This window comes from Salvia hispanica, chromosome 4 (genome assembly GCF_029641045.1).
Source record: "Salvia hispanica isolate PSC_SH4W2 chromosome 4, Shi_PSC_v1, whole genome shotgun sequence".
Taxonomy (NCBI): Eukaryota; Viridiplantae; Streptophyta; class Magnoliopsida; order Lamiales; family Lamiaceae; genus Salvia; species Salvia hispanica.
This window is the reverse complement of record NC_142695.1, coordinates 34,438,520-34,462,356: the sequence shown is the minus strand read 5'-3', so window position 1 is coordinate 34,462,356 and position 23,837 is coordinate 34,438,520. Positions and strand designations below refer to the sequence as shown.

General features: G+C 33.9%; 1 protein-coding gene across 1 annotated transcript; it reads left to right on the top strand.

Moving 5' to 3' along the window:
* Positions 1–592: 592 nt before the first annotated feature.
* On the top strand, positions 593–6,916 carry LOC125194486 (uncharacterized). The gene is made up of 7 exons (XM_048092729.2): positions 593–2,467; positions 3,366–3,456; positions 4,432–4,589; positions 4,689–4,740; positions 4,822–4,904; positions 5,092–5,185; positions 5,996–6,916. The coding sequence occupies exons 1-7, from the start codon at positions 878–880 to the stop codon at positions 6,583–6,585; spliced, it is 2,658 nt and encodes an 885-aa protein (XP_047948686.1). The 5' UTR covers positions 593–877; the 3' UTR covers positions 6,586–6,916.
* Positions 6,917–23,837: the final 16,921 nt, after the last annotated feature.

Genomic DNA, 23,837 nt, shown 5'->3' with positions numbered 1-23,837 from the left:
AATGTTAGCATATGTGTACATACAAATGTTGTAACATTAGATACTACTATTAAACACAAAATGAAATACTCCCTGGTTACCAACCAAAAAAAAATATATAAACAATTAAATAATAAAGTAATTGCTCTTTTCGTATACTAATATATGATTATACATTTATACTAAAATTTGTATAATAAAATGGGCATACATATGCAAAACTATTGATTCCACTAAAAATGTCAGAATCAGCATTGACATTTGCATTGCAAATGCCAACGGTATTAACAGTTGCTTTTCTCATGCAAAAAGTAAGCATCACATTTAAGGGGTTTTCCCTTCATTAAAATGATGGTAGATTTTAGATGTGAATATACAGCTTATCTCAAAATGATTAATTATGTAAACATACATCTTGTATAATTTCATTAAACAGAAATACAAATACTAACTGCAAAAGCCGAAGTCAATTATTATGACACCAGAGGGCGGCCTACTATATGTTTGAGTATATTAATATAAAAATAAATACGTTAATGAGCAAAATAAGATGCAAATGGAGGCCCCATTTTATTATTTAATTCAATTTCCTCCCTTGAAAAATACCTCACACAATCAAACAAACCCACATTACATCACTACACGACACCGTTTCTCTCTCCCTCTCTACTCTCTACTCTCTCTCTCATCCATCATCGGATCTGAGTTCCCCAACGCGCCTAAACCCCTCTTCTTCCAATATTGTCCGATCTCTCCGTTTCCCCACGCAATCATCCACTCCCCAATCACAATCTCTCTTTCCACACGCCGACGTGTGTACTAGGGAGGGGGATTTGTGATTCGCTCGGCGTGGACCGGCGCCGGTCGATGACGGATCGGGCAATGTGAACCGGAATCGATGAGCAAAGCCGGGGAAGAAGAGGAAGACGACGAGGAGCGCTTCCACGACTCGCTCGACCGCTTGCTCTCTTCCTCCAACACTTCCTGCTCCTGCTCCCCTTCCGCCTCCGACGACGACTACGATCCCGACCCCAATTCCTCCAATGGCGCGCTCCTTAACTTCCCCAGGGGCCTCTCCCGGAACTACGACCTCTGGATCTCCCAGCCGGCCTCCGTCGAGGAGCGCCGCATCCGCCTCCTCAGCCAGATGGGGCTCAATCGAGACCTCCGCCACCGCCCCTCTCATTCCTTCTCCTCCGATCGGTTGAACCCCATTCTCGAGGCGTCTAACCCTCGTGTTGACGATGATATCAAAATCGTTGGTGGTGGTGCCGATCGGGATGCTAGGTCGTCTGCAATGGTGAGATCGAAGTCGGCGGGGGAGTGTAATTCGAGCGAGGGGGAAGTTTGTTCCAGCAATTCGGTGACAGGTGAGAGTGTTTTACGTGTAATTGATGATAATGAGGGGAGTATTGAGACGCATTGTCGTATGGAGAGATCGGCAAGTAGTAATCGGTCGTCGGTGAGCAGTACGGTTTCTCCAAATAAACCCCCAAAAGTGAAAATTAGAGCCAATTGTAACTGTAATGGGAGCTCTGGTGTTTCATTGGCCATTCCGAAGAGTGGGGAGTTGAATGGGGGTTTGGAGAGTAATGGGGTTGATGAGACGAATGCCATGTGTATGATTAAAAATCTTGACAATGGAAAGGAGTTTGTGGTGAAGGAGGTTAAGGAAGATGGGACTTGGAAGAAGATCAAGGAATTGGGAACAGGGCGCCAGTTGACCATGGAGGAGTTCTCATCCGAAATGTGTGTTGGGACTTCGCCAATTGTACAAGAATTGATGAGGAGACAGAATGTTGAGGATGGTAACAAGGAAGGGTCGGATCTACATTCTGATGGGAGCTTTGGCACTGCATCTAAGTCGAAGAAGAGGGCGAGTTGGCTGAAAAGCATAAAGAGTGTGGCGAGTTCTGTTACTGGACATAAGGAACGACGTAGTAGTGATGAGAGGGATACGTCTTCTGAGAAGGGTGGGAGGAGATCAAGCTCCGCCACGGATGATAGCCAGGATGTATCCTTTCATGGGCCAGAAAAAGTTCGAGTTAGGCAGTATGGGAAGTCTGTCAAAGAGCTCACTGCTATGTACAAGAGCCAGGAGATACAGGCTCATAGTGGTTCAATCTGGGCTATTAAGTTTAGCTTGGATGGGAAATATCTGGCTAGTGCTGGCGAGGACTGTGTGATTCATGTGTGGCAAGTTGTGGAAACAGAAAGGAAGGGAGATTTCCTCTTTGACAGATCGGATGATGGGAATTTCAATCTTCTGCTTCTAGCCAATGGATCTCCAGAGCCTTCATCTGTATCACCGAATTTAGAAGGTCATTACGAGAAGAAGAGAAGAGGGAGGTCATCTGTAAGTAGGAAATCCATGAGTCTTGAGCAGATTGTGGTGCCTGAGACAGTGTTTTCCCTCTTGGAGAAACCTATATGTTCATTTCAAGGACATTTAGATGATGTACTGGACCTATCATGGTCCAAATCTCAGGTCAGTTAGCATTCCTGCATGTTTTCTATATTTATTTTATTTCATGTGGTCTTCCACAAGCCTAGAACTCTGAGAAATGTATCTTCTTTGCATTTTTGCTGGCACACGGAGACCACTGAATTTCACACTATTAAATTATAATCAATGGTCATCATATATTGTTTGTCATGATAATATCAAGTACTACCCACCATAAGAATTGAACAGTGTATTACTATTATCAGAGAGGGAGAGATAATGCACACTGTGCTTCCTTCTTATGAAAAGTACAATAAGGAAGGGAAGGAAATATATTGCTTGGGGGTTTAGCAAGGAGATGAATGTTTTATACTAGGCCACAGAAATATTATTAATCATGTATGTCTGGTATCAAATTATCTCATTCCGCCACCTTGCGTGCTGCACATTTACCTAGTTCCAATAGCAATAGTTGAACTACTTAGAGAAAGTTACCCATGATGTGATATCTAATCCCCTTATAGCCTGTACCTGAATAATATAAAAAATCATGAACAATGGAATATTGGTAGTTAATTTAGACATGCTTACTTTGATTTGTCTAATGATGTAGACTTGGTGTATTTTGATTTGACGATATGTACCTTGGTTGCACCTGTGATGCGGTTTGTAGAAAGTGTTAAATCGGACTGCTCTTGCATATGATCTAAATGAAATGGAAATTTTTTGTTAAAGATGTTTTGACTATTTCTTATGTTATTAGAGTAGTGATGGGTGGGGAGGTATGCTTGCTCATTTATTAAGAGACAAGAAACCCTTACATTGGTTGTCCATCTTTTTCAAGGAACAATATATTTGTAATGTTAGTTTTATGATTTATGTTATTTTCTTTAATTTGAATCTAGCATGGTAAAGTCATACTCTTCTTTGTCATCTCCAGCAACTGCTTTCATCTTCAATGGATAAAACGGTGCGGCTATGGGATTTATCTAGCAAATCTTGTTTAAAGATCTTCTCACACAGTGACTATGGTAAATTGCTCGAACATTGTTACTTTGTTCATGGAATTCTTTGTCCAGCATTTAGTAAAGCGAGTAATATTTGGGTGTGTTGGCGGGGGGGAAAATGTCGTGTATTTGCCATTTCAAATGCCAATTTAGGTAATTCAGACAGGTGCTGTGCTGGTAGTCATAGAACTAATATATTCATGTTGTGCATGGTATATTGCATTAGGCTGGAAAATATTGCCAGAAGATGGCAGTTGGGACTTGGGATGAGTTTTTGTCTGGTCAAAGTTAAATGTATGTTAAATAAAGAATATGCCGTGGAAGATATCATTTTATAAAGGACAAAAAGTATTTCAAGAAGGAATCCATGAATTGAATCCTATGATTTATTTATCCAGAAATTGCATGATCATTTAAAAGGCTGATATACTTTGACGTAGTTGTTTCTAAGAACTTGGACAAATGAAATGATTACTTTTGAAAAAATTAACATAAAATCATAGATATGTGAATATGATGTAAGGTTATGTGAGAGTTGTTGCCCAGTTGCTTTATTATTTTGTGATTCGCATAATCTCTCTGGGAAATGATGACTTCATAGGCTAATAAAATAAATGCAAGAAATCATGTTGATCACTTGGGGCCAGGTAGATGTCTATCTCTCTGGTCTGAAGTTAGGGTGTAAATGCTTGCATGGTAAATTCACTTTATAATGTAGAATTGCGGTTGAGTTTGGACTTTTATTTTAATGCTGTGGCAAGGCACTTAGGGAGTGGTTTAAGGATTCGGTTTCCTGTCCAGTGATTGTTAAATTAATCACTTGTTTACCTGTTTAGCATCTTGATTGCTGCTTGTCGAGATTAGTGTCCTGCATCATAGTTTCAGTCTTCGTATTGATATTATAGAAGTTGCTGTTGGTAGTTGGTACATCTATATATACATGAGAACATAAAATATGGTTCATCTATTGACATGTTTTCTCATTTTTCCATGACACAGTAACATGCATCCAGTTTAATCCAGCTGATGATAGATATTTCATCAGTGGATCCTTAGATGCTAAGGTGCGAATCTGGAGCATTCCTGATCGCAAAGTTGTTGATTGGAATGATTTGCATGAAATGGTTACTGCAGCTTGTTACACACCTGATGGACAGGTGAGTCACAAGACAGGCTTACTTTTTCAATTTGTATTTGGGGAAAGCCCCCTGAAACAGAAGAATGTTCTCATTGTTATGTTTGTGAAACTTTGATAGGGGGCACTTGTTGGTTCATACAAGGGTAGCTGTCGGTTATACAACACATCAGGTAAGAAAAATTCTTTAGAAAATTAAGCTTCTGCTGGTAATAATGTTTAATTACTTATACATGCTACACTTCCTTCTCTAGAAAATAGATTGCTGCAGAAAAGCCAGATCAATCTACAGAATAAAAAGAAGAAGTCTCATCAGAAAAAAATAACTGGTTTCCAGGTAAACTACTTCAAAACACCAGTTAATGCGGCCTACATACTCGTACATAGGCTGGTTGTTGAATCTCAGCTCATATCTACTTTACGGTAGCAGATCCTTTTAGTTTTTTCTTTGACGTGGTCCTTCATTTCAGAAAATTGGATTTTCTTCAGAATCTCTGATTGCTGATAGTTTTCTTTTTGCACAGTTTGCACCTGGAAGCACATCAGAGGTCATTGTCACATCGGCTGATTCCAGAGTTCGAGTCATAGATGGTGTCGATCTAGTTCACAAGTTCAAAGGTATATTCTGTTTTAAGTAATGAATTTATTGACGTGTTGAGAAACACATTTGACTTTTAAGTTAAGCTGGGGATAGCAAATTTTTTACACAAATCTTATAGTTTGAACCACCCTGCACTAGAGTTGGTCTTTCCTAGAGGAAAATAATAAACGAAGGGCAATTGTGTGGGTGGAGTTTTTACCTTTATCATTCCTGTGAAGTTTGCACTTCTGTTTCTCAGCTCAATACAATATAAGACCTATGAATCTTAACTCTACAGTTATACTGGTTACACTAGTTGAAAGTGATGATATTACAATCATGCCTGATAGAACTAGGGAATCTAAATATTGATGACACAATTTAGTCGACTCCTCTGGCTTACTTGTCTAACTTGTTTCACTGTCATTGTCCGTTTCGAGAAGTGAAGAAAATACAGCTTCTTGCTCCCTTGTAATATCTAGGGAATACAGTATTGAAATTAGTAAAATCACGTAGGACCCTCAGATTGAACCTTCTGTCAGAATTGGCCAGAGAATTTGGTGGGGAATTACATTACATTATGTTGGCACTATAAGAACTCATGTTTATGTCGCGGTGAGTTACTGAAGTGCTCCACCAATTTTCTGCAAATAAATTTAGAATATTGTTTGTCACATTTGTTGGATATCTGAACATAAGGATACGAAGGGCATATAATCTAGCTGGACTCTGATTTTATTTTGAATTAGTGGAGGCTGAGTACTTTTATGTCACGTCTCTATTTTGTTCCCGAGGCAATTGTGTTTGGTTCACTCTTATAGCCATTTATTATGGTGACACTTTGACAGGGTTCCATAACGCGAACAGCCAAATTTCTGCATCCCTTACTTCTAATGGAAAATACGTGGTCTCTGCCAGTGAAGATTCATATGTTTACGTTTGGAGACACGAGGGTGAATCCCGACCTAACAGAAGTAAAGGTGTTAAGGTGACTCGAGCATATGAGCTTTTCCACTGTCAAGATGTATCTGCAGCAATCCCTTGGCCTGGGCTCTTGCCCGACCCATGGAACCTCCAAGATAACTGTGGCAGAGTGGCGAATGGCACGAATGATCGCTTTGAGGATCTAAACGAGTATCATCCGACTACGCCAGTTGGAGAAACGAATGGCAGTGAAGGGTCGCCCTTACCATCAGGGTGCAGCAACAGCCCACTCAATGAATCTCTGTCAAGTGGAGCAAACAGCTACCTATTCGATAGAATCACAGTGACGTGGCCTGAGGAGAAACTCGTGTCAGCTACTAAGAACCGTGTAAGCGTGGAGTTGTTGAACGGGCTTCAGCAGAACAGGTCGGCTTGGGGTATGGTGATAGTAAGTGCAGGCCTCAGAGGAGAAATAAAGACTTTCCAGAATTTCGGATTGCCCGTTCGAATTTAGGCGCGGAAATGGAGTTTGAAAATCTGTGAAGTTTGCAACAATTTGTACAGATATTCGGAGAGGATGTAATATTAGCGAGTCTTCTTTTTTTTATTATTTTTCAATTTTTCATTTTAATGTGGGAAGGGAAGGAGCCAAATTAAAGGTGTTGGGAGTAAAGAAGAAGAAAAGATGGTTACAGCATTCAGTTTAGAAACCGATTTATTTACACCATAATCGGTAAGTGTAGATTTAAGGATATTGTTATATCAATCCAAATTCCTTACCAATTCTTTATTTTCGTTTGTATACAATATGGATCATCCAAATATATGGACTACTAATTTATGCATTCCTGTCTTCATTTTATTTTTTATGCACATACCATACAAGGAAATATAAACGTTACCACTATTTTGGTAAACAATTTTTTACTGTTACTAAAACCATATCGCATATTAAAAAGATTGAAAGAAGAAGTTAATCGCAGCCGGATAGAAAACTATGAAATGTATTGTTACAAAATGGTTATGTTCTTATCTAAATGCAAGATAAACTCCAATTCAAACACACCCTAAGAGGATTGTTATTGATGTAAAATTAGATCTTAATATAAAAATGTAGAACAAAATCATACGGAGGGTATTTTTATGTCATTGTTAGTTTATGTTTATGTCATTTTAATAAAAGGATGACCTAAAATAATATAAAAATGATATCAAATCTGAATTTTATAAAATGACCTAAAAGGCTAAAACTAATTAAAAATGATCTTCTGTGTTTTTGGTTAATTATTGACATCAGTTGCCTAATCTTCAGGCCACAATTTGAGCTGCATTTCTGTATTAAGATAGCATTTTTTTTTTCCTACAATAAGATTTATAAAGTTTTTATTTAGATGATTAATTTGAAGTTATGGACCACAATGCACGAATGGTTATTTAATACTCCCTAGTATGTTACTTGTTGTCTAGGGGCCTTGTTTCTCATCTACATTTCTTCATTTTTGGACCATTTTATTCGCAAATGTCGCGGTTTAGAATTTGGACCATTTGGTTAGCAAATGTAAAAAAGCAACATCTACATTTTTTTTCTTATTTAGGGTGAAAATATTTCTTTTTATAGTATAAATTTTTTTAGTTTGAATATCTGTAAATGGGCAAGATCTATTCGAATCATATTCGGATAATATATACTCCATTATATAGAAGATTAAAATGTTGCACATTATTTATGAGCACTGCTGACATGTTGTTTCCTTTCATTTATTAAAATTATTAGTTAAAACAAATAAATATATCACATTTCAATTTTTATGTAATTTATGAATTCAATTGGTTTGGTCAGTTTCTAGGGAAAAAGATGTCAATTAATACGCTCTAGCAGCTACATATCTAGTGGTTGAAATAAATTAATAACTTAAATAGACCAAAACCTAACTTAGATTGTCTATTGAATTCGTAACGCGGATGAATAATGAATACTTGTATCAATTCACAGCCTATGTATAATGTATGCAATGATAGATTTGGGAAAATATCTAAACACGAATATAAACCAACAATAAAGTTTCCAAATTCATTTCAATTCAATAATTTCAATTAATTACACGCACCTAATAATTTGTCTCTAGCATAAATTAATTGCCACTTTCTTTGAGAAAATAAATTAGTCTTAGATAGTAAACAGGCTGTTAGGAATAAAGGCACGAGATGTGTCTGCTGCTAAATAAATCATTAGCACGTTCCGCATTATCATTAATCCCACGTTATTGTAATTATTTTGTTGATTACTCACATTATTGTAATTTTTTTTTCTCAATCACTACTCGATTACTTTATGTATTAAATTTTGAAGGGTCATTTTTCCATAACACAGCACACGTTGCCATTGATATTTGCGTCACCTGCTACGTAGAATTTTGTACGGACTCAATTTTATTTTTCAGATCAAACCATTCCACTTGATGAAATGATTAGCAGAATATTACAATTTAGGTTCATTTGCAATAGAATGATGAAAAAAGTAATGCTACTATTACAATAATTTAGCGGCCAACAAAATGTATATCAGAATTCAGAATTATAATGTAGTGAGATTTATAGTGTTAGGTCGAATTTTTCTTTTTGGCAATTCGTTTGAATAATAAATTTATAAGCAAATGCTGTAGAAAAAAAAAGAGAATCTTTGTTGTTTGTTAGTACTGTATATAAATAAGACAATGAAAATTGAAAAAGTGGAGCATTCACACATTAAGGCGGTGATGAATTATATCTACCTTCGAGAATTAAGTAAATGGCAAATATTTAGAATAAAATGTTATCGATTAAGTAATTAGGAGAAAAACTAATCAAATTAAGACAACTATACATGCGTTAAGCAAAGTCACTATCTGTGGATGCAAGTGTTAAATTGCTGTTTTTCAACTAATTCAGTATAGAGTAATGTGTACTAAATAGCCAAATGTGGCCGAGCTATAAAAATAAACTAATAATAATAATAACAATAATAAAACTGTACATTTAATGGTAATTATTTGGAATTAGTTCATCTTAGCGTTATCAATATTCTGAATCTAATTTGTCCTTGTGCAAAAATTCAGTGGTTAATCCACACCAAGGTGTCAATCCCAGAGGTGCCCACGTTTTAGGAACAGGCGGTTACGGTTCAGAACCATCGTTCTGGTTTTGAAAATTGTTGAACCGGAATCGAACCGCGAGAGTATTTCGCGGTTACGGTTCCGAATCCAATGGTTTTTCACGGTTTCGAACTGCGATTCCGGCTTGATTTTACGTTTTTCCAGTGATTTTTCGCGATTCCGGTTTGGAACCGCTCGAAACCGATGGTTCCGCCACGGTTTATGTTCAAAATTTTTTGAACCTGAACCAAACCACGGTTCAAAAATCGACAATTTCGGTTCAGGTAAATTCTCACGGTTTCAGTTCGGAACCGTAACTGACAGTTACGGTTTCGATTTTAACTACCGGTTCGGTAAACCTTGGGCAGGTCTAATTAATCCTATTTGATATGTCCTACTAATAGAAGTATTTGACATGTGAAATAGGGTCTTGTTAGGTTGAGATTTTTTATCTTAATTGAGAATTGAAATGTATTTTCAGCCACTCATCCACCAGATTTTCGAAATGTCAACAGCAAGTATGTTATGTCAACTCCGAGGTATTATCGTCAATAGCCTGCACATCAAATGTCAACAACTTTATTCAATAAATACTTTTTTTTTTTTTTTTTAAATTTTTTTTATAATTTTTTAAAAAAAAATTTTGTCAACTACATATACAATTTATGTCAACTACACACATATAATGTCAACTACATATACAATTCATGTCAACTACACATCAAATGTCAACAACTTTATTCAATAAATACTTTTTGACATGAATTGTATATAGAGGTGGGTCGATACGGTTTATCGTATCGAAAACGTTGTATCATGTATCGTATCGAAAATATCGATATGAATGAATTTCATATCGTTATCGTATCGAAAGTTTCGATATATTGAAATTCGATATATCGAACTTTCGATATAGATAATATCAATATCATTATCGTATCGATATTTCGATATATCGTTAAGAACGATATATCGGAATATCGTTATCGTATCGAATACCTGTATATCGAAAAATATAATTTCAAAATTGAAAAATAACACAAAAATTAAATTGATGTATATATATTTATATTTTTAAACTTCAATATGTATTGCATTTCAATATGTTTCGATATATACGATATATATCGTGTATTCGATATAAAATGATATATCGAAAATATCGATATATATCGTATATTCGATATATAACGATATATCGCGATATAAGGAAATTCATGTCGTTATTGTATCGAAAACTTACGATACGATACCGTATCGTATCGAAAATTACAATATATCAAAAATTCGATAATTTTTCGATATTTTTCAATACAATACGAGCGATATATTATTTATTCGGTATTTTTCCGCAGACCTAATTGTATATGTAGTTAACATGGATTGTACACATAGTTGACATTATATGTGTGTAGTTGACATGAATTGTATATGTAGTTGACATTATATGCGTGTAGTTGACATGAATTGTACACATAGTTGACATTATATGTGTGTAGTTGACATAAATTGTACACATAGTTGACATTATATGTATGTAGTTGACATAAATTGTATATATAGTTGACATTATATGTGTGTAGTTGACATGAATTGTATACGTAGTTGAAAAATAAAAAAATAAAAAAAATTTAAAAATAAAAATAAAAATTAAAAATTAAAAAATTAAAATTAAAAAAAAATATATATTAAAAATTAAAAAATATTTATTGAATAAAATGTACCATGATATTACCATTCTGTCCTTTCATAATTAATTAATCTAAAAATATTTTCTATGTGGCAAATTCTGGATCACTCATTTAATAGAAATGAGTGGCTGAAAATGAATCTCAATTCTCAATTAGACTAAAAGTTCTCAATTGATCACAACACTGTAAAAATATATAGTTGTTTCCAACTAGATATAAACAATGGAAACATTAAATTATATGGAAAGTTTCTTTATATTCCATATATAATAAATACACTATATATGAAAGAGATATTTATTATTCTATTTTATCAAATATTTAATCATCATCACACGTATAGTCAGTCATTTTATACGTAAATATGAAAAATAATAGTTTTATATTAGAACAATTATTTGTTTTATTTTATTATGAAACTATGGAGATATTTCATGTATTAACTACTAGTATCAATTAACTTTGATAAGATCAAATTTTTTAATTAGGGATCACTATCACTTTATGTTATAGTAGTTTTAGTTTTTTATAATTTTAAATTTAAATGTTATTTGTGGAATTTTTGTTTATGGAATTTTTTGATGGTGTATTGAAAAGGATAAAATGTACTAATCTTAGTTTTTAGATCATCTTATTATTATTTAACTATTTTTATAATTTAACATAGCACTCATATATAATATTCATACAATCAAAACAAAAACTACATTATATAATTAGTCATATAATTAATTTAATTTATACACTTCAGAATTATTTATATGGTTAATTTAATTTATATGTATTTAATGCTAATAAACTTGCAGTTATAATTACATGTTTTATTTATCTAGATTTTTTTATATATATAAATAATGAGAAAAAAAAAGGTAAACACCTAATCTAAATTGGGTGACGTGATCGATTTCTGTATTTATGTTTAAGATGACCTTGACAGTAATCATGAAAATCGATTAAATATTAAAATCTATACATAATAGTGTATGCATTATACATGGAATGGGTAGAAGCTTTCCATATAATTTAGAGGGTTCCATTGTTTATATATCTAATTGGAATTATGAATATATGTATTTTCATTTTGTCAAAAATCTATTGATACTGTGACATGTCTTGATCATTACATTTTTTCTCATATATCATACCTTACTTTACTACTTGTATGATATTTTAATACTTTCATAAATACTACTAATAAACTAGTGTTGCTGCCTATATTTACATTGCATTAATGTTTATTTATTACTGTACAAAAGCATAGGGGCCCTGCCACGAATTCAACAAATATTAACTTGAGAGAAAGGAGAGGGCACTATTATGATATGAAGTTGTGTGTTTATTATTGTGCAAAACAGAGCCCCCCTTAGTTATTGGGCCAAATTCTGCATTTATTGAATCGAAACAGGGAGGACAAATTTTTGCCACTTTAAAGTCAAATTAAATTATTGGAGTTGAGAATATATTTGTTAGGATTTAGCCACCGATTGTACTCACACAAACAAGAAATGTAAAGCACACTTCAACGATTACGTGGTTTGGCAAAAGGTTGCCTATATCCACGGAGAAGACTAATGAAGTTTATTGAATCAAACTCTCAAGAAGGTCTCTCACATACAAATCGAATGCTCTAACGAATCTCAAGCTAGAGCTTAAAATCCTCAATTTGAGTGTGTGTATTGTGTGTTATCTCTCTATGCAAAACATCTATGTCCGAGCTAATATATGTGACATTACAACGGCTCTCTCAGCTCAAGAACGAGCTCACTTCTTGCTACTCACTTCGAGCTTTTTTTCGGAAGAAAAGGCGGATCCGAACAAAATCGATAAAACGGATTAAAGGGGATCTTTTATAATTTCGCACGTGAAGGGTGATTTCTTGGTTTCGTCCAGTCATTAATAACTTGATTATTTTTAGATAATAGTAGGTAGAAACAACGCTTGTAAGCTCAACCATTCACAATATAATTTGCAAGGGCACAACTTCACAATATGTTAACAACCCTTATACGTTTAGTACTAATAAGTTTCAAATTCAGAAAGAAAAATGGAGACATAAATATACTCTCAAATGTATCCAATTGATGGTGGGGCGTCAAAATAATAATTGGGCCCAATAAATGGATATGGCCCAATATTAAAACTAGGTGCTTCAAATTAGGCAATAATGGCTATACTATTCCGGCCCAACATAGGCTCCAAACTCAGTTTGTGTCAATCCAATTTTATGACGGTGTATTATTTTATCACTTATGGTGGGTAAATTAATTATATTCCTAACTTCAAATTTTTTTGGATATAACACAAAAGCTTAAGTCAAAGTATGATGAGCTAGTAATACAAAAGCAACTTAGAATATAAATAATTATAGTAAAAATTATTGAAGCAAATATTTTATCTATATCAGTACTGAAACAAAAAAAAAAGTCAAACACATATTAATATGCTATTTGTCAATCCTGATTCCTAATTACTATTAAATATAATTATTAGATATAATTATAAGGAAATAGTAAAATAGTGATTTTGAAGGATTGATCTCTCATTTTGAGCGTCTATCTATCTCTGCCTGACTGCCCATGGCCGTATACAATCTCGTTAGCACCAGAAAGCTCTAAATCAGATTTTCACTGCAAAACTTGAATTAAAAATTGATTCAATTATGATGCCTTTATTTGATTTTGAATCACGATAGGTATATTATGCATGTTCTATAACTTTAACGATGACACATGATGATGATGAGGATAAGTTGGTTCTGTACCATGTCTTCACTAGTTTTGGTATATTCACATCTAGTATGAAACTTTCCAAAATTTTGTTATTTTCTATAAATTTTGAGCTTGACATATAATATTACGAATTTAAATAGTTATTTAATCTTTTCCACCAACGACAAATTCTGACTACATTTAATGAAATGGATAACCATATTTGACTTTTAGAAACTTTGTAATCACATTATTATTATTATTATTATTATTATTATTATTATTATTATTATTATTATTATTATTATTATTATTATTATTATTATTATTATTTTTAAGTGATAACCATATCTTATGTAACGTAATAACAAATGAAAGTGTATATTACCCAATTTGAGACACATTGTCCTACCCAGTCGGGTTGTATTTTTATATATGCTATGTTAAGATGCATCTAGGATTAGTATTAATTCTTATTCTTTTTCTAATTTCCAGGTAATATGCTTCCGTAAATATACTTGATGTTCTATGATTTCTTCCTTGCTAACAAATGCTAGTAATTGGTGTTGACATCTTCATTTTTCTGAAGCAGATAATTTAAAGCACATCAAATTAGTTGATTCAACTCAATTGCTTGAGAGGAGGAAGTTTTTTCATATGATAACAATGGCAGTAAATAATTTAGATGTTCAAATTTGTACTCGATTGTGAACTCTTGTTGTTATTGTCAATTCCATGAGCTTAGTTTGTTGCAATGTTTTAAAAATCGGATCGGCTGGTGAACCGGTGAGACTACTGGTTCACGGTTCAACCGGTCCGACCGGTTCAATCACTGGTCGAACCGTTTTACCTTGCAAATATAAAATTAAATATGTTCTTACAAAATATATTAAATTTAGTGAGTAATATATTACAATTATATATAACATATAATAAAAACATATATTAAACATTTTAAGTAAATTAAATATTAAGAGTATTTTAATTAAGTGAATGGTAAAATTTAAATATTTATTAAATATATAAATTTTTAATTAATGTAGCCAAAAAAGTACATATTTTACATATAATAAATAGATAAAATTCATATTATCTCAAAACATTTATATGGTGAAATAATATTATACAATATATAAAACTAAATATCAATTTTTAGTTAATTTGGATAAATATATACTATAATAGTATTATTAGTTAATACATAAAATTAAACTTGAACTATTAGTAAATATGGAGTAATAAACTATATTAATTATATATACTCCATATTACATCAATAAAAATAAAATTTAGTGGCTTATAATTAAAATTAAACATATCATAACTAAAAATTAGTAAAGGTCAAAATTGGTCCTCAACATATGTCCATTTTATCATTTTGGTCTTAAACTTTATCTTTTGGATTTTTTGGTCCTGAACATATGAAAATTTGATCATTTTGGTCCTCCGTCAACATTTCCGTTAATATTTAACGGTCAACCATGTTAATCACAATTTTGACCAACTTAAGTAATTTTTAATTATTTAATAGTAACTCTTAATCATAACTTTATCATTTAAAATAATAAAAAAAATGAGTTTTTGAAAAATAAATCAGTCTGCAGACATTCCGATTCACTCTCTCTCGCCCTCTCTCACTTTGACGGCGTCGGCGAGCGGCGAGCGCGGCAGCTAGTTTCTCGGCAGATGGAGAAGAAGAAGGGGGAGGGGGAGGGGGAGGGGAAGAGCACCTAGTCCGGCGTGATGAACTAATCTTGTGTTGCACTGATTCTGGAAATTATGATGAACTGATTCTGGAAATTAAACTCCACATGACAAACCATAAACACACACCCAACAAATTCGAGTTCATCACAATCCACATTCCCCAAAAAAAAAAATCATACACTTGCATCTAAATAAAGCCCCAGAATCCCAAATCCAAAATTTCCATAAAATATTCACACTCATAAATCTATGTTAAACCCCAGAATCCCAAATCCAAATATTTATGAGTGTGAATTTCAGTCGGGGCGGTGGAATTTCAGTCGGAGGTGGTGGTCGCGGTTGATTTTGAGAGGCAGGTGGTGGAATTTGAGTCGGAGACGGTGCTTAAGGTCGATTCTCAGTCGGATTCGATTTTGAGAGGCAGGTGCTCTTCCTCTTCCTCTTCCTCTTCCCCCCACCCCCTCCCCCCCCCCCCTCTCCTTCTCCATCTGCCGAGAAACTAGCCGCCGCTCGTTGCTCGCCGGTCGCCGACGCCGTCGAAGTGAGAGAGGGCGAGAGAGAGTGGATCGCGAATGTCTGCAGACTTCTTTCTTTTTCTAAAACTCTTTTTTTATTATTTTAAATGATATTATATCCTTAAAATAATTAAAGTTATGATTAAGAGTTATTAAATAATTAAAAATTGCTTAAGTTGGTCAAAATTGTGATTAACATGGTTGACCGTTAAATATTAACGGAAATGTTGACGGAGGACCAAAATGATCAAATTTTCATATGTTCAGGACCAAAAAATCCAAAAGATAAAGTTTAGGACCAAAATGATAAAATGGGCATATGTTGAGGACCAATTTTGACCTTTACTCTTTAAAGTATAAAACTAAACACAAATTATGAATTTGTTGGACAAAAAATTATGGAGTTAATATATAACAATAATTAATGTTCACAATAATTCATTCAAGATCATGTGGTGAAGTGGTAGAGGTGTTAGTTTCTTACCTAGAGGTCTAGGGTTCAATCCCCTCTAGTCTCATATTTTAAACAAACTTTTAAATATAAAAATCGATTCCCGGTTTCCGGTTCAACCGGTCCAACCGGCCGGTTCCAGCAGTTCAGGGCGGCTCAACACGCGAACGGTTTTAAGAGCCAAACCGGACCAGACCAGCTGCCGGTTCGCGGTCCGACCGGTCCAACCGGCCGGTCCGGTCCGATTTTTAAAACACTGGTGTGTTGTTTAAGTCTCTTTCAATATATAGATATAGATCAGATTGATAGGTGTAGGGCCCATAACTGTGTGCTTTTCAATCTCATGTTTGGCCACCATTTCAATGATAAAATGTATCGACTATCGTGTGGCAAGCATGTGATATTTGGACAATATATAGAAGATTCTTGTTTCTTAATAGGAGCTTTTAATAACGTATATAACATGTGACATGTTTGGTGCTGTAATAGTTAGATAAGCAATCACCAGCTAAGATAAGCGACTGTAAATGTAATTTCAAATACCTTAAAGAAAGAAAGAGGGGTATATGGCAAATTTAAAACTGCCTTGTCACGTATTGTAAAATAAAAAGAAAAGTATTCCTTCTTTTTCATGTTAATAGAGTCATTTTTTTATATTAGAAAATTTCACGTTAATTAAATCATTTCTATTTTTGACAAAAAGTAAATTCTCCTTCTTACTTTATTTTTTTTTTATTTCTTTTACTTTTTCCATCATCCATTTAATACATTATTCTTAAACTCCATGCTGAAAAAAATGTCTTTATTAACAAGAAGTGGAAGTTGGAATGAAAAATGTTGAGTGTGAAGAGATAAAATAGGAGATGGGGATAAGCAGAGGGAAAGATGAAGATGAAGATAAAGAATAAGTTCTACATAATTAATCATGGAAGCAAAAGAGATAAAGTTGAGTACGTCTCATACAACTTATTATTGGAGTTCGCTCACTTATCATAATCATCATGAAAAGTGGAGTACAGATTTTCTGATTCTGAGCTGTACGTATTTATTAAATCCAAAACTAAATATTGATGATGATGGGGCCATGGCCATCCCATCATGTGCATGCATCCTTTATGGTACCTTTTCGCTTCGATGCTGGGAATCTTTATAATTAACGACAAAATAGTAGTAATCCTTTCGTGGAGATATTTTTTTTAGCATGACATTTAAAAAATAAATTTTAAATAAGTTAAGTTAAAGCAAAATAAAGTGGAAAGAAAAAAAAGCAGAAAAATGAAGAGATTTTTTTGTCAAAAAAAGATGATTTAGCTACAATGGTACAACTAAAAAAAGAATACGATTTATTTACTGAGGAACGGAGGAAGTACTCTGAACAAAAAATGGTTATTATTTTCATTTAGTGATGATCATATCTTTAAAAGACATTTAGTTTGAATTATTACCTTTGGTATAATTTGGAGGAATTTATTACTGCATCTCTTTGATTCATGAATTACTTAAATATTGTACAATAAAAGGACATTCATTCTCATTAACTAATATATGAGTTAAAGTTAAACTCATTTAGGTTTCGAACTAGTTGGGAAACGAAAAATATTATACATGCATGACATTCCATATATATTTGTATCTGAACGTATAAAATAGCACTATTTGTAGTGAAAACTAATTGTACTTAAAAAGTTTAATTTCATCATCTTCAAGATTCGATCTTAATTAGATCTGCATTTGTTAAATAGTTAAGTATTAAGATATATCATCAGTAGAAATTCACAATCTATAATTGAAAAATATTCCAATATTATCATAATGAGAATGTTTTTCGTTAGAACCTCTCCGTATAGTCCTATATCATAAGCTAAATGAGTTTTTTGGATCGCGTTAATTAGTGTGAGGAAGGAAATCATTGACTAACAAAACACTACTGTCATTTTAATTTCATATAGGAATACTTATTAAGGAATGGTGAGCTGAAAAGCAACAACGAACCATAAGGAGCGCACAGAAAACTATCCCAAACGAGCTGCTTCAGAATCTAGACAATACAATGTACTCAAACAGAGCGAAATAAAACAAAAAAGACAACCAAGGCACACATAGACAGGACACGACACGACACAAACACCCAAAAGAAGGCACCCAAAAAGGTGTAGTCAAGGAACAAAAAATCAAGAAAGAAGGGAGCAATCATTGAACCTGTAAACAAACAAGCAACGGGTAGCAGTCGAGAAGCGGGAAATGGTATCACTTCAATCCAGGGAGAGGACGTAGAATAAGTAAGTCTTGTTTCGGCTCGTAAAAAAGTGGATCAAAGCAGTTAACTTACCGTTCAAACTATTTCATTTCCAAACCTACTAACCAAATTTTTCTTTATTAAAAAAAACTGTGGAATTAACAATTAAAGGCATATTTGACTGGCATTTAATAACTTGCATATAATATCACATGCAACGTGCTTGTAAACTATATATCTAGTCCTTTTATACTTTTGTCATGATTCATGAATAACGTGGTTCCGCATATAAAAGGTTTGTATAGTTAAAAATAATTAAATCAAATCAAATGGATTAGTTGTTATTTAACTAACGCGTTCACAGTGTTTGTCACCAAACTAATTTACAGGCAACGTGAATGGGGTTGTTTTTGCACATGGTAATAGTTTTTTTGTCAAACAAAACCAATTATTGTAATAAGATTGAATAAATTACCCTTTAAATTTTGGATTATTAACATTTTAAGACATTAATAATTGATAATTCTAAATAAAAGTTACAAACCTTTACAAAATTATCACAGAGACGTGATAAGACCCGAGACAGCATATATTTCCAATCAATTATTTTATAAATGACGTGGAAATAAAATTGTTTACTTGCCATCCATAAATTGGTAAATTAAGATAGACCACATTAGAGGTGAGCGGTTTAAACCAGACCGATGAATAATCATCAATTCTGAACCACTAAATCCAAGTACAAGACTCAAAATCGGATGCAAAAAGGTTCAATTGTAACAGTGTCGTCGATTCGGGTACAATTCAAAAAATCATTAAACAGAAGCCGGCGGTTTGCTGATTTATAGGCTCGACAATCAAGGTTAGCCTTGGGCAGACATAGTCTGCAAAAAAGGTAATGAATATCTGCCATTTTGCGGTTTTTGTCAGAAAATTAACGCAGATGTTAACCGGCAGTTTCTGACCAAAACCGATGAGAAATAGGTTGTAATGTGATTTTTTGAATTTTTAGATTTTTTTTTCAAAACCGGCAATTTCTCCTTCCATTTTTATCTATACGTACACTCCCATTCATTTTTACTATTATGTTAACAAAGAATTCTATTTTCAATTTCCAAATCCCCCCACCCCCCCTTTTTTTTTACTTTAGTGCTTATTCTTGCAAATTATTATTTCTATATGCTTAAATTAAATATCATAAAATTAATACGTCCTCCGCCCCAGTTTAAGTGATTGATTTCTTTTTAGTCGTTGTTTTGCGAAAATGATAATAGTAGTTAAAATTGAGAGAAAAGTAAAGTACTGTAAAAGAGAATAATATAGAAGAGAGTCGCATTTACATTATTCTCTTACTCAATTTACATTCTCTCCACTTTAACTATTTGTTAGTATCATTTTCCTTAAATGCGTGCCGAAAAACAATCAGTCACTTGAGATGGGACGGAGCGAATATGTCTTTTTTCTCCCGGTACTCCGTGATAATAAGGGTAAAGGAATTATCCATGATCAAGTGGAAAATGAAAGGAAAACAAAGAAGACTAAGTCGTCAATACGACGTTTATTCGTCATATAGAGCAAAGCATACAGCCAAGCATGATATCGCACAACCAAAACTCAACTCAGCTTCCTACCTGGGATTGGTTCTTCCCAATCATCATCTGGTACGAGTCATTTTTCAAATATGGTCACAAAATTCTACTGATGTTGTGGCTAGATTTGTTGCAATGAAACATTTACCTTTTAGTGCTCTTGATATCAACGAAAATGAATACAATGTCCAACAAGTCTATAATCAAGTCGCGAAAAAAAATATAAGTACAACTTTTATGGGTTGATCTATTGTTCAACAGTAAGTACCTAGAGAAAAATGCTCAATCAAAAGTTTCTATGGGTATTAGTGCAAATTGTTGATAATAGTTGGACAATGAACAAGCAATACCATTAATTGTATTTAAGATATTTTCGGCACCACACAATACACAAGCAATAGCTTAATTAATTATATGGTTCTACTTACTATTTATAGTAAAAGTAAATTAAGACTCTTAATGGCAGACGAATTAAAATAGTAAATCGAGAATTCTAATGGCGGACGGAGGGATAATAACAATTCTCACCAAGGACAAAATTCTCGTGTTGGACCGTATGATTTTGGATTTTAAACAGATTGTAGTAGTTTTGTTGATCCAAACGTAGCTGAAGAATCACAAGATCTATACGACAGTACTACTAAGATTATAGCTACTAATGACTAGAGAAATACTTGGAATCACTCTCTATTTTTAGTGACGCAGGTCCTCCAAACCAATACGTACTTCACTAGTGGTCAAAGGATGGCAAAGAGTTTCCATACTCGGTGAAAGATATTTTTGCCGTTTCTGCTTCCACTTTCACTATTGAGCAAGCTTTCAGCGTTGGTGGTTGTGTCTTAAACGACATAAGGAACAAACTCTCCACGAGAAACATAGAAGTTACTATGTTACTCCCTCCGTCCCACATTTGGAGTCACATTTAGTTATGGCATGAGTTTTAAGGAATTGGTGGAGTGTGTAATTAATGAAGTGAGATGGTGGAGTATGTAATAAATGAAGTGAGTTGGTTGAAGGTGGATCTCTTATTGACTTTTTGGTATTTTTTTTTTGCTTTGGTTTATTTTAATGTAGATAATGACATTTTGATGTTATTTTGATGAACAATGGGGTAAAATTGTATAACCAAATATGAAAAATTCTAGATGTGACTCTAAAACTGGGACGAACTTTTATAGCAATGTGACTCTAAAACTGGGACGTAAAACTGGGACGGAGGGAGTATTAGATAATTGGGTACATAAGAACTTCAGACATTTAGAGCTAGATTGGTTCACTCTATAAATGTCCAACAACTATTTCTAAATTAGCATACAAAAGCATTTCTTGATCGGTCAAAGACACAAATTAGTATAGTAGGATTTAAAGAATTTAAAGTTTGTGATGGTTGGTGCTATTCTTGTTCAAAACTTGGTTGTTGTATCGGTGACAACCAAACTAGCGGTTTGTTTTCACATGATAAATATTTAATGTGTTGGGATTGGAGAAAACTTTAATTAAACACAATTTTATGAATAATAATGAGTGTATGATAAAGTCAAATGTCAATTTCAAACTAGATAAACATTATACTATATGGATTCTTCTTCCTCTTCTCCCTTTAAAAGGGCTTTTATCTGCTAGCTCGCATTATTGTGCTTTTCGAAATCAATTAAATGCTACTCGGATATTTCTAATATTTGATTTAGGGACATATTGCAATAGGGTTGCGTGAGGTACTAAACGTGATTTGGCATGGCATGTTGCTACCTAAAATTATTTATTTATTCATATAATCAAATTCACATTCACATTCACATTCACATTCACATTTACATCTCCTTACTAAACTACAAAGGTGTAGGACAAGGCCAAGTGGGTGGAGTCAAAATTATACAAATTTGAAGGATTTTGGTAACGCGTAAAATATAACCATAATTTAAGATTATAGAATCAATTAATATCACTCAACCCATATTTGATTACACACTTGAAAGTACGTACGACAACAGAAACCTTCTGGTTGTTTGCCAAAAATTTTTAATTAATTAATCTGATTATTTCAAAGATTAGCTTTTTTGAAAAATTAAAATTATATACCAAAACTCATACCCAATACTATTTAAAAATTAGTCGAATATATCCAATTAAAAAAACAGTAAAAATAAATCTTATCCAACATATTCACACTTGTATGTTCGGATCGTTGATCGCACATTAGTTTAATATTTTCCATTTGAGTTGAGCCATTCAAATTTTTTTTTTGTCATTCCAAAAGAATCTCAAACTAAGTAGGGTTGGACAACATTTATAATATATTATTTTTAACTCCTACTCCATTTGTCGCATATAAATAAGTCATATTTCCTTTTTTCGTCTGTTTGATAGAAATAGTCTATATTAATTTATGGTAACATTTTTCTCCTTCTCTTTTACTTTATCATTTGAGTCTCATCATCTACTATACATTTTCAACTACTTTTTTTATTTTTTCTTACTTTACCAATTACACATTAAAACTCGTGTCAATTCTAAATGGCATATTTCTATAGAAAGTACTCCATCCGTCCCAGATAATTCGCCCCACTTTGACCGGTCACGGGTTTTAAGAAATGTAATGAAAAGTGAGTTGAAAAAGCTAGTGGAATGTGGGTCCCACTTTTATATATTAGTTTTATAATAAAATGTGAGTAGGAATGAGTTAGTGGAATATGAGGTCCACTACCAAAAATGTTAAAAAAGTGAAATGAGTCAAATTATCTTGGACGGACCGAAAATGGAATACTGGGTCAAATTATCTGGGACAGAGGAGTATCATTCTTCAATGTTGTACTCCCCCCGTCCACCATTAGGAGTCCCATTCCTTGACGTCACAGATTTTAAGAAATGTTAAAAAAAATTGGATGGAAAAGAGTTAGTGGAATATGAGTATCACTTGTATATATTAGTTTTAAATGAAATGCGAGTAGAATGAGTTAGTGGAATGTGGTACCCTATTACCATTTATAATAAAAGTGAACCGGACTCATATTTGCGGACGGACTAAAATAAAAAAACATGACTCCTATTCGCAGACGGAGGGAGTATTAGAGCACCTCCAACAACGCCCTTCTCGTCGCCCTTCGGAGAGGCTTCCGGGAAGGGCGCCCCAGACGTCCGGTGAGGACGCGGGAAGGGTGCGGCCATCGACGGAAGGGCGGGCAGACGTCCGCCACTTTTATTTATTTAAAAAAAAAGCTCTATATATACTGCTCGTTGAACTTCATTTCATTCGCACTAACAAGTTTCTCTCTCTACATCTAAATTTCATTTCTGTTAAAGATAAATGGAGAACGATAAGAACTCTCCCGCCATGAGCGAGTCACATACATCGACTTTCCCGGCCAGAGGTGAGGGAAACGTGAGCGGAAATGCGGGGATGATTCCCTAAATGGCAGGGATGCATCCCCAAATGTCCCTGTACTACAATTTTACAATTGGATGGGTGAGATGAGTGGGATGATTTCGGGAATAATGCCCAGGGCAGCGGGGATGGGGAGGATGAATGGGGGGCATGATGCCCAGTATAATGCAGCTCATGCCTGCCGTTGCGCGGGGGAGGGGAGGTAGCAGGGGCCCCCAAACACCTGTGGACAATGTCTATCGCCCATATATGGATTTATTGTCTAGTGATTCCCCCCAGAGTACTCCTCTGGATACTCAGTTCACCGGCATCGACACTTTCTCTTTTGAGGAGTTGGGGTTATCTCCGGTCAGGGA